Consider the following 17,136-nt stretch of genomic DNA (forward strand, 5'->3'; position numbering starts at 1 on the left):
GCCAACGAAAGCAAATGCTACCATTGTTGTATTCACATTAAGTTTGCACCGTTTGTACGAGAGTATAGCTGTGGTTGTTAGCATTGCTGCTGTTGCTGTCAAAGGTTCTCACGTTCTCGTCTGTTCAGTGTTGCAAAAAGTTTTCGCTCACTACTCTTCTTCCGGTTGAAATGCAACGGTGTGCAACGGTGACTGGCTGCGGAATATTTTGCTCCCGAAAGCCGTTAAAATTATGCAGGTATGTTGTTGTTGCTGGTATCGTTGTTTGTGTAGCTGTAGCCGCTCTTGTTATGTACGAGTTATACAAATACAAATACAAATGGAAACAATAATAAGACCTACAACGTTTTTCCCTTCCTTATTTCAATTTAATGTAGATTCACTTGCGAATTCCGTCTGCGGTGCATAAATTTGATACGAAATGAATGAATTAATTTTGTTTTTATTTTTATGAATTTAACACGTTCATTAAACACATGCACAGTTATAAAAATTTGTAAGAAATATCAACGTAAGTACATACATATATAACTATATGCATACATATGTACATATGTACATATGTATGCACATATAAATTGTTTATTTAAAAAATGGCGTAAGTTTATTTACGACATAGAAAGAATGAGCTATTAATTCGATTTTAATAAATGCAATTAAATTAAACACATATGTATATCCAAATTCGTTGAATTTCGTTGAATTAGTGCCTTTTATTAGCATTTTTAATCGACTAAAATTCTGACTTCACACTTATCTTGAAATCGGCTTAAAAGAATTTCAAAATAATTAGGTGCAATACTCGTACAAATGATGCCATTACGATGTGATGGGTGAATTCCGTGGGAGCCAAAAAATGCATGAAAGATGAATGGTCGCAGGAAAAAAGAACAAGAAAAAAATGTAAACAACTTTTTAAAGAGATCAAGTTATTGGAATTTTAAAATAAAAAATGGAGGTCTCGTTTTTCCACTACTCACTTCTAATGTGCGAGTAAAATAATTAAACCGCAAAGCTTCAATAGTAGCATCAAAGTAGTAGGTTATGTTAGGCGAAGTGAGATGGGTGGAAATCATAGAAGTCAATTATAATGCCCAGGAGCGATTTCCGAATTCAATCCCTGCATACTTTAAATCATTCAGATTTTTTAGCGAGTTCTAACAGCATTAAAAGCAGCGCGTCAGTGAACACCAACAGCATCATTGGAGGGGAAATGCAGTAAGCGAGCAGGTGGAAATTTTGACCGCAGCTAAGAGAGAGAGAGAGAGCGAGAGAGAGTAGAAACACTACATCTAAGAGATTCGGAGCCAAGGATGAGTGCTGAATTTGTAACGCCCATAACGTACATTTGTAATGAAATGTTTAGAAAATCATACTTAACGGCGATCCCATTCAAAGGATTTTGATTTGAAGGAAATTTTAAATGTCGATAAATCCTAACAAGATAAACACTAACAAGTAAGCCGAGCCAATGAAAATTGTTATGTTTTGCAATAGATTCTAAATATATCAAGGAATAAAAAATTCTGCGCGAGATAAACTTCAACTCAAGGCGAATCTATTCATGGTGGCATTTTTTCATCAGCTGAGTGGTGCTTGATTATCAAAGCGAGAGTATTTTCATGTTCTTTTCCTCAGCTTCCTTCAGCTGAAATTTGACATAAACCCTCAAAATGTTTGTATTTGTATGAGTTCGTCTTATTTCATCCTGATTAGATAATGGCGAGTGGGCCGAGGAAAGAAGACAAAGGGCATGTATGAATTGCAACCATGGTGAATATTTTGAGATGTGGTCTATGTAGCAGACCATTATTCGGCTTTGAGCGAATTTGAAAGAATTGGCTGACGTCACTTAGGATGTATTTATAATAATTTAGCTTGGGTTAGTGATATACGAATGCCATGGCATGAATATTGGCTGTGTTGATTTTTTTCGTATATCACAAACACAGGCTAAATTTTCTTAAATATGTCCCAAGTGACATACAGGTAGCAGCCAAAGTTCCCCGCAATTTTTTTTTTTTTCACCATAGCAAACCTTTAAATCTGTCATCCTTGAATTGCCACATTTTTGTTGATTGAACAAAATTACAATAATAATAAAACAAATTAAACAAAACTAAAAAAAATAAAAGTGAATTAAAAAATAACATTGAATTAAAAAAAAATATCACTGAATTAAAAAAATAAATAAAAACTGATATTGAGATTTACATACTTACAGTCGGGTGAAATAATAACCACAATGCTATTAAATCCCCTAAATTCTTGCATAAGATTGCAGTTTGGAGTCAGCACAGACTGCTTCGATCTTGTCAACTGAACCAATTTTGAAAATCAACGGAACGTACGCTAGAGGTGAAGGTGGAAAGATATTCTTATAGTATCCGCTAAGTTGAATGGACCAAATTTATAAGTACATATGTGGGTTATATGAGAGAAAGTGTTATTCGAAATTAGCGCAGTGAACAAAAAGTAAACATATTTGTAAATAACCCGAATCGCGATTACAAAAAGATTGTGAAAGTACTCAAAATTCTCAGAAATACCATATCCCGTGGTTTAAGGTGGATGATAGAGTTCAGCGTAGAAAATACACGAGACGGAAAAAAGACTGTGGCGACCGTAACAAAGCGGAAAAAGTGGTAACTATATTGAAGAGAAATCGAACTATCTCGGGAAGGATACTGTTCGGATGGTAGGATGCTCGAAGCCATTTCTACGTAGAGCTAAAGCAGAAGCTGGTCTGAAAACGTACAAAATGCCAAAGTACCGGATCGCAATGCAACGAAGAATGATGTGGCTAACATACGCCCCAAAATTCTTTGCTTGTATTTCGTGCAGAAATATGAATGCTGCGTAATGAACGATGAAATCGAAATTTTTCCTGACTTCCTGCCCAAGATTTTAATGTAGCCGATGCTAGAGGACATGTGCGGGAAAATTGAGGACATAAAAAAGGATGAATTTAAAAAAAAAATTCCGTTTGGCAGACCATCTGCAGTTCTAGCACGAAGAGCAAAATGTTCATAACTATAGGCACTATTAACACATAAACTTATATTAAAGAGCGCTTACAAAAGGGACTTTGGCCATTTTTAAATCTGTTAGCCTGATCTCATGCTACTGCTGCAATGTAAGTCTTAAGTGGTACGATAAAAATCATTCTTTTTTCGTCTAGTAAAAAAAAAGCAGAATTAAAGAGGGCAAAACAGACATCTAGCCATGTTGAAGATTTTTGACGTAAGTGGCATACTGCAAGTCAGATATTACCGCTAAGGCTAAAAGTTTATATGTTCCACAACAAGGTAAAAGATTTACACTGCCCAGTATTGTAAACAAATAAAATGATCATAATTGATTGTCCTAAATTTGCTTTGGTAACTAATAATTTTGAAAATCGAAGAAGTGGTTTTTGGGATATTATTTTAGATGCAACAATTTCAAATGACGCACTCCCTATTAGCGTTTTCGCAGGAGTCAGTTCGTATGAAAATAAAAACAATAAAATCAACCCAAATCTCAACTCGCGAATGAAGTTTGCGCAAAATTTGGCCACTTCAGAACTAAATTTTATGAAAGAACTTAAAGTGCTGTCTTTGCTTCCTTTTTTCGTTAAAGATGAAATTACTGTCTCGAATTCTTACATTACCGACAAATATTATTCGAAATAGTAGCAAAAAAGGCGGCCTATCACAATTGACGTTTCGCACCGTTGCTTTACTAAGTCAAGTCAATGCGAAGCTAGAACAAACAATGAATCAACGCTTATAGTACAAATGTCTGCCACCGATATGTGATATAGTAGTTGTAATTGAAGAAATCACTAGTCATAACTGGGTAAACAAGTAAGGCATGGCACCAAAATCAGAAAAGTAAATGTGGGCGGCTCCTCTTACATAACAAACAAAGCGAAATATACGCACGCAAATAGCAAACGTCGTATGACACAACAATAATGTCGATATCGATGACGAAGCCACCAAACCATCGAAGCTAATGAACTGCAAATAACAACAAAACTATACGCACAGAGTGCAGAGCCAGAGGCAAAGCATCAATCGTGGTGTATGAGTGCAACAAAAGAAAAGCATTTAAGTTTTGCATTGCGTAAAATTTTGCATGAAAATAATTGTGGCATGCGAGTCAATTGGCAATTGTGTACCGCTTTGTTGTTTTCCTCTCTTTTGTTTAGCCTGCGAACAACTGAAACTGTCACATACACGCACATACATACATATATATGAGTAATAAAAGAATAAAGAGATGAAAAAATAAAATAAAAAATACTTAGTAGTATGCATTTGCTTAAAAATAGCTGATGCATTTGAATGGGTTGCGTTTAAAGAGTGCGATCTGGGCCAGTAACGATGCGCGCATTAGGCTGATGTCAAACTGCGCGCTGCAAACAATGTGCAGCGGGCATCTATTTTATATTAAGTACTTTAGCAATGGAACAAAATGTCAAATATGGAGTTGCATTAAAAGTTTTGAGTTATTATCATTTTAATAGCTTGCAAATAATAATTTATTTATTGAAAAACAAAGTTCATAAAATCAAATCAAAATCATATAAAGCGTTTTTCAGTAAGAGCGCTTCAACTTTTTTTTTTTAATAAAACACAAACGGTTTGACTTTTTTAACTAATTTTTTTCTATTATCGAGTTTGAACATATACATTTAAGTATGAAATTCGATTTCTTTTGCATGACCACCGCGTGCACGTTTTACGAAGCCCAATCGTTGAACCCAATTTTCGACCACTCTTTTGCATAAATCGGCCGAAATTCCAGCAATTTCGCGTTCAACATTGGCTCTGAGCACACAAATCGTCGCCGGCTTGTTACTGTAGACCAATGACTTCACATAACCCCAAATAAAATAGTCTAGAGGCGTCAAATCACACGAGCGCGGCCGCCATTCGACCGGCCCATTTCTTGAAATAATGCGCTCATCGAACTTACTCTTCAAAAAATCAATTGTAGCGTGTGCTGTGTGGCTTGTGGCCCCGTCCTGTTGAAACCACATGTCGTCTAAGTCCATACCATTCAATTGCGGCCAAAAATAATCGTTTATCATGTCGCGGTATCGATTTCCACTCACAGTAACGTGGCGATCGTTCTCGTCAACCAAAAAATATGGGCCAATTACGCCGCCGGCATGTAAACCGCACCAAACAGTGATTTTTTCGGGATGCAACGGTGCCTCATGAATCACGTGTGGATTGCTTTCTGCCCAGTAACGCATATTTTGCTTGTTGACAAAGCCATTGAGCCAAAAGTGAGCTTCATCACTGAAGATGATTTTTTGGAAAAAATCTGGATTAAAGTAGCAGCAACAGAACGATTATTTTCATAAAAAATTTCCACGATTTGCAATCGTTGCTCAAGTGTGTGGCGTTCCATGATGAAATGTATACTAATGAAGTTTACAAATGACAAGCGAAAAATAAAAAATATTGCGTCGTTCGCCCTCCCTATCGGAAAAAAGTTGAAGCGCACCTATTGAAAAACGCTTTATATATATCTATAGTATGCATACAGGCATGCCACAACTATGTTTTTTTTTAATATATTTTTATTTTATTTAAACAAATTTTTTTTTTATTATAATTTTTTATTATTGTTTTTTATTATTATTTTTTATTTTATTTATTCTATTAATTTTTTATTCTATTTATTTATTTTTTACTTTGTTATTTTTTTAATTATAATTTTGTGTTTTTTTTTTACTTTTTTCTTTGTTTTTATAATTTTTGTTGTTGTTATTAATATAAAAAATATTTATATTGTTTTTTATTATTTTTGCTTTTTATTTTATTCATAATTTTATTTATTTTTTATTTTATTTATTTATTTTTTATTTTATTTATTTATTTTATTATTATTATTTTTTGCTTTTTTCTTTATTTTTGTTTTGATGATATTACACCATGCTCTTCAACAAAAAGGTGTTGAAGAGCTACATCTAAATTCAAAACTGAATTAATCAGCCAAATATCGGTGACATTTGGTTCCAACAAGACGGCACAACCTTTTAAACAATAATCGTACGGCTGATATACGATATTGAACTGACCGAATGGATCATGTAACACGTAGTCGCGGCGTACATATGCCAAAAATCATATTCAACAAATAAATGTCAGGAAATTATCTACCAGATTGCAATAAAAAAAATAATTTAAATATATTTCTTTTTTGTATTATCATTTTAAGTTCTCAAGCTCATAAAAAACATCCGATATCATGCCGCGAGAAGTTTATAGTATAGTTTTTATAAAAATATACTACATTAGATTTTTCCTCCTTTACGAACTGTCCCCACCTAATGTTTGACAAATAATTGCTGCATACACAGATGTACTAATCTACGTGGTTTGACAGTAATTAGCTGCATTCGTATGAACCATAAGAAATAAAAATTAATAGAAAGCAAAAATAATGAACGTAAAAAAAATACTGATGTTTGAATTAGCTGACAAAATGACTGAGTGATGACCGTTTTTCATGTCTGTAGATGCAAATTTGAGTGGCGTTGAGTTGAATTTACTTTTTACGCGAACAAACTAGTTTTGATTGTAGTAAAAAAGTCAGTTGTGCCGTCGACAACGAAATGCACAATATAATCAAGTTTATTGCATATGTTTTATTACGCAAATAACACCTCTTTATGTCAGTATGCCGGCCAATGACATTTTTCACAGCAAATGCAATGGTTGTTTTGTACAAACAAAAACTAGAATTTCCATTGATTAATGCATCACGAAGCTGTTACTTAAAAACAAAAGAGAAAGGCAATTATTTACTCCTTAAAAACACCCTATGCTTGTTTAATGATTTCAGTTTCTTTATTTCAGTAAAATATTGTGAAAAGCTTCAGCGAAAAATGTTATGTAGGATTGAGGAACCCTTGTATGTACAATGTAGAGGCTATAAACATACCTATTTTAATATATTGGGTTGTTCGGAAAGTGATTTCGTTTTTTCCCGACAGAGGATTTGATTGTATTTTTTCACAGCTAACTTCACACTTAAGTCGCATTGTCATTATATGTTTTGACAGCTGATATAGCAGTAGTTGATTACGCAGTAGTACGGTGCTCTTTTAAATATGGAGAGCAGTGAGCAGCATTTTCGACATATTTTACTTTTCTACTATAGAAAAGGTAAAAATGCTGCTCAAGCCAGAAAGAAATTGACCGATATGTAGGGAGAAGATGTGTTGACAACACGGCAGTGCCACAACTGGTTTGCAAAATTTCGTTCCGGCAATTTTGATCTCGACTATGCTACACGTTCTGGAAGGCCGGTTGAAGCTGATAAAGACGCGATAAAGGCATTAGTTGATGCAAACCGGCGAATAACAACACGTGATAGGGTTTAAGATGGTCTTTCATTTTCATGACAAAAAAACGAAATTACTTTCTGAACAACCCAATACTTTGATAGGGTCCACTTAAGTCTTAAATGTGAAGTTTTACTACGGCAGATCTTCAGAGTCATGGAATCAATGTGTCAGTAAGGGTTAAGACAACGCACTTGGCTATCTTCCATACCCTACATATATCCACCAAGTCTGGAATTATCACTGTAACTATAGAAGAACCTGGGGCCGAATCGTAACAATCGTGAACGAGCAATTCGTCACGCAAATCGGATTATAACTATCGTGAACGTGTCATCGCTATCGTTATTCGGTATGATGACAAACGTCTTCGAGTAATCGAACAACTCGTTCGTTCGAATTGTCATTCGATCGGTTATTTATAAACGTAATTGCGCAGAATTTGAAAGCATTAAAGAAAAATGTAAGAATAACTAAAATATATGTAAATTGTGTAACTTTAAATGAAGTTTTATAATTTCAGGACAAACTGTAATAAATTAAATAGCAAGCAGAAGGATATAATGGCTCATTTCATGAGTGAGCACACAGATTTGGCCAAAAATTCCTTGCCGAATTGTGCACAAGGAAGGTCGACTGCCAACCGACTTTGGGAAGAGCTCAGCAAGCAGTTAAATGCAGAAGGACCGCCAATAAAAAATGCGAAGTTGTGGAAAAAAGTTAGTACATATATTATAATCATGTTATCAAAATGAAACTTATTAGTTTCTTTCTAGGTATACGCAGATCAGAAATATAATGCGAAAAGAAAGTTGTCCTTCAACAAAAGTTCAAAAAGGCAGACAGGCGGAGGACCTTACCAGCAGAGGGCTTTAACTCCAGCTGAGGAGCTAATAGTTGAAGCTGCTGGTCTTGAAGCATCTGTTTCAGGAAACCGCATGGTGCAAACATACGGTAGTTCACAACCTGCACCAGTCGCAGTTGCTTCAAGACCAGCATCAAGTGCTTCGGCCTCAAGCAGGAGTGTTCCAAGTCGTTTCTCCTCCAACAGCCCTGCTTCCTGTACGCCTTCTCGTCTAGTCGTTCCAACTCCACGAAGAAGGACAACAAATAAAGCTTCGCTGCTGGAAGAAAATATTAAATTGACAGCAGATCACCATAAAGCTATGGGGCAGAAAATAGATAGGCTGCTTCAAATTAAGGAGAGGCAATTAGAGATTGACGAGAGGCAGCTTGAAATAAGCGAACGACAGCTAGCTGTCTCTAGCAGGATTTTGGCGATGAAGGAGGAGAAGCACCGAGCTATAATAGCTGTTAAAGAAATTGACTTAAAAATAAAGAGCATTGAATTAAACCAATTGAAGGTCAAAGAAAAAAAATAGTGTCCCTCCTTCTGAATTAAAATCCATTATATTCCAAATTTTTATTCAAGTTTTATGTAAATAAGTATATATGTAATTGAAGTTTTATTTAAGTTTTTGTAAGTCTGTATATATTTAAGTTTTATTTAAGGTTTTTGTAAATATGTATATATGCATTTGAATATTTATTTCAGTTCTTTTTAAATAACTATACCTGAAGTTTTGTTACGTTTTTAAATGGAGTAAAAAACAGCATTAAATGAAATTGATTTTGAATAAGTATCCATTAGTGTTTCGAGTTATTTTATTTTATTTAGGTCGGTTAGCATTATACTTCAAAAGCAGATGGTTAACAAGATGGTTATGTCGAGTTCATCAACGAGATTTTAATTTGATCTCTGATTGTTTGGCCGATTCTAGTATACTGGCCTTCTCCAGACACTATGTCAGATGCGGTTTGACTCTCTGAATTTGTTGCTGTAAAGCTCACATTAAATTGTATACAAATGTTGTGAAGCGCTGCACACACATTCGCAAACCTAGCCACTTTTATAGGATCATATCTTCCTCTTTTGTTGTATTCTAGGATTCTCCACCGACCTTTCAGTACACCATTAGTTCGTTCAATGGTGCACCGTGCCTTGGAATGAATTTCATTGAACCTTGCTTCACCTGATCCGTCCGACGGATTTCTGTACGGTGTTATGCACCACGGCTCAAGTGGATATCCAGAGTCCCCTATTAAAAACAAACAACACGTAATTTAGCACAATCTAAATCAATTGTAATTATATATGTATAACACATACCTAGCAGCCAGGCATTGTCACTCCTATTGTGCAAAAAACGATGTTCCATAACCATTCGTTCGTTTGAATGCTTCCATATAAATGAGTCGTGGGCTGCACCCCCATATTGGCAGTTTATTGCGAGAATTTTCGTAGTGTGGTCGCAAATCTAACAGAAACAACCTTAAAGTAACATTCCATCTCTTTATTAAAAAACTCACCAACATCGCATTTATGCTATGAAAACCCTTCCTGTTGAAATACATATGCTCGTTGACCGTGGGCTTTTGTAGTCCAATGTGGGTGCCATCAATGCATCCAACCACTATTATTAAAAAACGAACATTAAATAAATTTTTCACAGCTAAAACATGGATTGAATTTACCTCCTGGAATTTGATAGTTCTCAACAAACCACTCTTTGCACCTTCTCAAATCATCTGGCTCAAATTTAATATGTTTAGGACACAATTTGGCTTCAATTTCTTCCAAAACATTGCCCGTTAATTTCGAGACAGTGCTCTGGCACATTCCTATCAAATAGTCATTGCCTATTGCATGCTGATAGCCACCACTTGCGAGTAGGCTGAGACACGCAGCCAGTTGGAGCACCGCCGGAACAGCTTTTGTGTCTTGGCAATTTATATTTATGTTATTTAAAACATAATTAAATGCTTCTTTGCTTAAGCGAAACCTTTGGATACACCTGTAAGCGAAGGATATTTTATTACCTATTTTTCGTCATATATAAAGTACTTACGCATTGTTTGATAATGCTAGCGGATTGCTTTTGTCTCGAAGTTGTTTTCGCACAACTCTTTCATTATTTTCTTCATCGCTGGAACTTAAATAAAAGAAAATACTCCGATCCATTTAAACTTTTTATATTTTCGTTACTTTCTGCGGTTTATTTTGACACTTCAAATTCTATTGTGACTTAAAAAAACGAAGAAGATGAGAAAAATAATCGATAAACAAAATTACAATTACGATACATCTTCTTCCGACTGTTACGATCCCAACTCGTTCATTCGATTATCGACTCACGTTATTTGTGTTCGAACGATTGTAGTTTCGTTAACGACTGTCACGATTCGACCCCTGGATTCTGACTACAGAACTCGGTGTAGTTTATTCAGTGTGGAATGGATATTATTCATTGGACAAGACTTCAATCATCTCGAAAAATAGCTTTCAAATATTTAGTACAGTATTAACTTGGATTCAAGCAATCATACGACAGAATACTAGGTTATTCAATAAATTTTGCGGTTAGATAAGAGAGGGAATTGCTACTAGCCTGAATTTTTTTATTACGTTGGTACACTCTTCATATAAACTTATGTGAAGTTTCATTTCAATCAATGAATTCGCTCTTTTTTTACCCGCAATGGGAAAAATCAAGTATCGCGTAGTGATTGAATATTAATTTTTGGAAGGTTTAAAAGCAAATGAAATTTATGAACGAAAGCTGAAGGTGTATAAGGACTTTTCGTTATCAATTAGTACAGCAGAAAGATGAATTGCTGAATTTAAACGTGGTCGTACAAGCCTTGAAGACGATCCACGCCGAGCACATCCAAAAAAAAAACAAACAACACCAGAAGTCGTAGAAAAAATACAGTATATCTTATTGGAAAATCGTCGACTGACTGAGAGAGATTTAGTAGAAGTCCTAGGCATCTCACTGGGCAGTGTAAGCAATATTTCGACTGAAATATTGGATTTCAGAAAGCTGTAGGCCCTTCATTCGCCAACAATGGAACAAAAACACATGCGAATGCGACTTTCTCAGTAACATTTATAGCGTTTTCGAAAGCTCGTGCCCAGAAATTAGCCGATTTCTTGACAAGTTTTTAGAATCAGTGTTTTTGGAAGCGAATGGAATTTTGTTTGTGGATTATTATTGTAACCTTTTAGACCAGCTGAAAGAACAAATTCGTCAAAAGATACCCAGTTTGCAAAAGAAAAAAATTCTCCCTCTGGCATCGTGTCACAAGAGCTTTCTGACAATGACAAATCAATGAATTAAAGTTCGAATTGTTGGAGCATCCACCATATTTACCAGATATTGGCCCCTAACGCCTTTTATCTGTTTCCAGTTCCACAAAAATTCACGCGTGGAAGCCGTTTTTCATTAAATGATGAGGTCATAAACGCTGTGGAAGCGAATTTTATAGCTCTTCCAAATTCTCACTTCAGGGAATTCTTGAATTGGAATCTTGTTGGAATACGTGTATTGATGCTCAGGGAGGCTATACTGCATAATAAAGTGTATTTCAAACCATAAAATTGTGGTTGTCTTATCGAACCGCAAAACTTATTGAACAACCTAGTACATTTTCATGGAGTGTCAGCCACCGTAACCTACTAATAGCAGTTGATCTACGAAAATGTAAATGCTTTTACAGATAAAATTTTAACAGGAAGTTCTGAAAGAAAATTCGCGTTATATAGTTTTTTTTTTTTGTTTCATTTGAAACAAGCAAAAAACAAAACACCTTCAAACAGTTCTCTTGGGCTGAAATTACCTACCCTTAAGCTTGAATCTGGAGTGCTAAATTCTCTTGGATTTTCAGAAAAATATTTGCAATCCAGTTTTCATTTGGTCACGCCTTTAAAAAGTGTTCTCGTAGAAAAACAATAACTTAATTATACCCAATTGCTGATTGCGCTAGAAATAATTTAAAAGTGTTGCACAATACTAACCAAACCAATCATCGCTTAGTGTCACAGTTATTTGGCTTAAAGCACCTGCTGATGACTTGTCGTATTCTGCAATCGTCAGCCGATCGTTGATGGCCGCCAACGAGGAACGGCGCTTTGTCGGCTCTGACGAAGGCTGTTGCGAAACGATAAAATCAACTTTATCTGCGAATGTATGCAAATTCGAGTTTTGACTATTGCCAACCGCGCTACTATTCACATTGGCGGCACCGCGATAAAATTTACGCGCGGCGCGTAGGAAATTAAATAGGCGTGTCGTATCGGCGGAAGATGCACTAGCCGGCGCGAGCTTTGACACACATTTCACATTCGAGCACGGCGGATTGGAGTTGGCTTTTGCATTTGCATTTGTATTGTATTGCGAATTGCAGTTAGATTTAGCGTTGCTGCCGCTCACTTGCGCTGGAGTGGGAGATACAATGCAATCGCCACTTTTATTGTTATGCTTGCTTTGGTTGTTGCTATTTTTTATTGCGGCTTTCACTGCACTGCCGCCACCATTAAACGCGCCGTTTTGATTTTTGTTATTGCTGCACGCCGGTTTGTCATCACAGTAATAAGAGTCTTCGTGCGCACTACTCGAGCTATGACCATTGCAGGCAACCACCGCTGTCGGCGTGTCACCGTTGCTGTTTCCAAATACTTTGTTGTTGTTATTGTTGCTGGCGGCATCCAACTTTTGTTCGTTGCTTTCGCGACGCACCCCCACCACTTTCGCAACACCTGCTGCTGTAGTCGAGACGGTTGCGTTTCGAAATTCCGCATGAGTGGTGACGCTGCTGGTGCTGCGTGTCAACGGTACACGTTCAACCGGGAGGGCACGGCGCTTCAAGGCGACATTGGTGTGCTCACAACCACCAACGCTGTCGCTGTGTTTGCTGCTGCGCCCGCTACCAGTGATGGCCTGTTTGCACCAGTAAATGTTGCTGTTGCCACCGTCACCGCCACTGCCACTGTAATAGTAGCGACGACGCGTATCTACCGCTTTGCCGTGAGGCGCATGCAAATTGGTTGAAGCTGTAACGAATTTCAGTGAATGGCGGGGACTTGAAGAATTACCGCGTCGACGCCGTTGACGCTGAGATGCCGTTGAGCTGTGCGAATTAGACGACGATTGTGACGACGTAGATGTGGTGGAAGAGAAGGAGTTAAATGTAGCGTTGCTCTTGCCGATTTTGCTGTTGTTATTGTTGCAGCTGGTAATCGTTGCCGAAATGAGAGCGACTTTTGGTGAATTTAAATGTCGCAAACGCTGACGCAGCGAGTTCTCGAAGTCGTTGGAACTGGCGTCGGAATTACTTGGATCATCACTGCAAATGGCGAACGATGTTGAGGTCGTTGTAGGTGTCGTTAGAGATGTTGCGGGGCTTGCTGAATGTTGCACAGAGTTGGTTGTATGTGCGCGGTGCGCAACATTGTTGCCCGACACTGATGGTGTGAGATACGAATTAGATTGGATGAATACGCCATCACAAGTGATTTTTATCGTTGTCACCATGTTTGAGAAACATAATTTGCGATATTTTCACAATAACGGAAAGTTTCGGCATAGCAAAATCACTTAACACAAAAACAATTACATGCGTAGTTTTAAATGTGCAGTAAAACCCATGTTATCGTTTAATAAAAAAACATATTTTTAGACAAAAATTATCAGTTAATTTGTTTTGCATATAAAAACTAATTTTTGATTCAGCATTTTGTTAAAACTTTTTGTATTTCGTATTTTTTGTCAATGGAATTTGTGCTAATTATATTTGCTCAAAGTTTCCGCACACTTACACGCTCGATTAACAGAAGAACAGCATAAAACCAAAACAAAGTGCATAGCAAATGATGAAAAACTTTGGCAACAATTCATTAAATTAAGGTCAAGAGCCGATTGTAGGCGGAAACCGCAAGCCAAATCGGCTGCTACAATTCTGAAGATGGAAAATCACCAAAAATAATGCACCGTTAAATATAAGACGTTATTGTCTCGCATTAGTTTATTATTAGTTTTTTTTCTGTTTTGGTAATTATAAATCTGTACGCCTTCAATGCAAACAATTTATTTTAAAATTTAATTTTTTTTCGTTTGGTCATTCGCTTCCGATGTTTCAAACAGTAGTTAGTACAAATTGTGCCAAGAGTACACGAACAAAAACAAAAAAGACACACAAACAAAAAAAAAACTTCAATTGTCGCAATAACCGCACATAGCGATTCAAGCAAAAGAAAAAAAAATATACAAAAAAAAAAAACGAAAAGTCATCACAAAGCATTTAATTGTGCCGCAAATGAAAATCAGACTCAAACGTGTAATACGCCCTACCCACCCTACCCTTCGCATGTCTGCACTCCACATGGTATTGTTGTTTTTGTTGCCTATCAGCATTTGTGGATTTAAGCAACATTTGTTGTACGCCAATTAGTGGCAATTCTATTTCTACGCCACTTCCACTTCTATTTTCATTATTTGCAGTGATTCTGCAAAAAAAAAAAAACAATAAATACATACAAAAATAACTGAAACGTCAAATTCAATTCCTATGTAACTAAAATTGAATCGCATTCTCACACAGATTGCATACTCACTCATACATACATGGTTATGTACAAATTGTACAATGACGACAAATGAGCAAATCGAAAAAGAAAAGTTTGCCATGAGAATGGTGTGTTCCACATACGCCCTGTTGTACATTTGCACAACTACTAATACATTCGCTTTTTTGGCAACAAAGGCAAAGGCAAAGGCACCGAACGAATGCATGAACTAATTTCAAATGCTCTTTAGTATTGTGTATATGTATGTATGTGTATAATGTTGTTGAATTTGTTGTAACTGCATGTTTGCTCTTTTTCCGTAGTTTTACTTTAGCGCAAAAATACAAATCCAAAATCTACTGAAATTGTGAAAGCAAATGAAATCAAGTAAAGCAAATAGCGTTCATAATTGGAGCGGCAGAAAGTACATATGCATGTATGTATGTATGTCACTATGTAAGTAGATAAGTGCAAGGGCTTTTCCTACGCCTAGCCCACATGTGGACAATTCTCAACCGACTTAAGGAATAAATAATTAACGGCACTTCAGCTATGAAGTGAAAACAGGCCGAGCTTCTCACTTAAACCAGCATCCTGATTTACAGCCATGCGAAGGTTTAATGCCTTTTTTGAATTTTAGTGCACAAATAAAGTTATTTTCGAGAATTTCAAACAAAATTATCTAAACGGATTGAAAAACGCACTGAGCAAATGTGAAGTGTGGAGGGAATGAGTAAATTACTTTTCCTCTTGGTAGGCGTGTAGAGTATGAATTTAAAACAGATTGAACTGGACAAATTTGGGGAGTATTTGTTAACATGTGGATAGGAAGCGTGACCGGCAAAATTCGAAATACAGTTAAACAGCCACAGCCTCTTCGCAATACACCTTGTCAATTTGTTAGTTTTGTGTGATATTCAGAAAGAGAACGTTGTTTTTACAAAGTTGAGTTGAAAAACGTAAGAAAAACAATTTGTAGCACTATTCCTACATACCCTAAAGATCCAAAAATGTCACGTGTATCTGCAGCAAAATATTTGAAGAAATCAAAGACATTCATAAATAATTGGGTGCAACAGTATACTGAAGTTTAAAACGTTGACGACTACCACGGACGAGACCGAAAAAAAAAATACCTGCCCAAAGCAAGATCAGAAGATCATTGATTTGCTTGTGACAAAACTGAACCTCTTGTTGCCTCAGCCTGAAGCAGTTTTAAGGACAAGTGCAAAAACACGATTCGAGAACATTTACGTGCAGAAGACCTCAAATCCGAGTCCCCCAGTGAAAAAACCATATCTCTATTATCACATAATGAAAAAAGACTTGCCTGGGCTTAGGCAAATTCAAAACGGAATTTAGCAAACGTAATATTCACGGATGCGATGACTACCATTCGGGAGTGCGTAGATTCGAATCTCCGTGCATGAAACAGTAAAATGATAGAAAGTTGTTTTTAATAGCAGTCGGCTCTCGGCATGCAATGGCAAACCTCCAAGTGTATTACTGCCACAAAAAAGTTCCTCATAAAAAACATTTGCCGTTCAGATTCGGCTTAAAACTTTGACCTACAATTTCGCAAACAGTTTTTCACGACGTACGCCACAAAATAGAAGGACGAGCTCGACCAAACACATAACAGAACTTTACGCACCAATTATTTATTTTATTTTTTAATTTTATTTATTTAATATTTACGGATAAATCTTCCTTTTGGGCGAATAGTTCAATACGTCAGTCCTGATGTACTACTGATAAACGAACTCTGAACCATCCAGCAGTTAAGGTTCGTGTTTGGGGTTGCTTCTCAGAAAGAGGATTTGGTAGTTTACTTCAGTTTACCGCCCATTTGAATACAGTTTTGATCAATAAAATTTAGCAAAACGCATTGTTACCATTAACTACGAAGATGTGCGGAAGAACTGGCCAACCTTGGCAACGATCCCAAGATTCGAAACCGAAACAGCCAAATGAGAGTGAAATGTTGGATTGGCCTTCACAGCCGCATGATGTCAACCCTTTTTAGAAATGTTTCGGCAATAGTTAAGCAAAAACTCAAAGAAAAATAAATATAGACGGTCAAATAGTTATTAAGGCAATTTCGGCTGATTTGGAATCGATTAGCTCCACAAGTAAAGTACAATGCCAAGGACGGCCAAAATAGCAATAACACCACAAATCGTAGAAAAAATACAGGATGTCGTTGGAAAAAGCAATATTTTGATTCCAGTTGTAAGCAATATTTTGACTGAAGTATTGGATTTCAGATAGTTGTGTGCACAATGGGTGCGCATTCGATAACAATGGAAGAAAAACATATTCGAATTCGACTTTCAGCAGCATTGTTCAAAGGAAAAAATAGATTTTGTGCGTCAATTCTTCA

At 36.4% G+C, this 17,136-nt stretch overlaps 1 protein-coding gene across 4 annotated transcripts in view; it reads right to left on the minus strand.

Moving 5' to 3' along the window:
- LOC129236254 (tyrosine-protein kinase Yes) overlaps positions 1-17,136 on the minus strand; it is a 65,340-nt gene that overhangs the window by 32,183 nt on the left and 16,021 nt on the right. Inside the window, exon 2 of one of the 4 annotated variants that reach the window (XM_054870521.1) lies at positions 12,207-13,784. In XM_054870521.1, coding sequence (XP_054726496.1) covers positions 12,207-13,722 — 1,516 coding nt within the window. In that variant the 5' untranslated portion in view covers positions 13,723-13,784. Of the gene's footprint in view, positions 1-12,206; positions 14,259-17,136 lie in introns of all 4 variants that reach the window. The other 3 variants (XM_054870519.1, XM_054870518.1, XM_054870517.1) reach the window with 3 other exon arrangements.

The sequence above is a fragment of the Anastrepha obliqua genome, chromosome 1, assembly GCF_027943255.1.
Source record: "Anastrepha obliqua isolate idAnaObli1 chromosome 1, idAnaObli1_1.0, whole genome shotgun sequence".
In the NCBI taxonomy this organism is placed as follows: Eukaryota; Metazoa; Arthropoda; class Insecta; order Diptera; family Tephritidae; genus Anastrepha; species Anastrepha obliqua.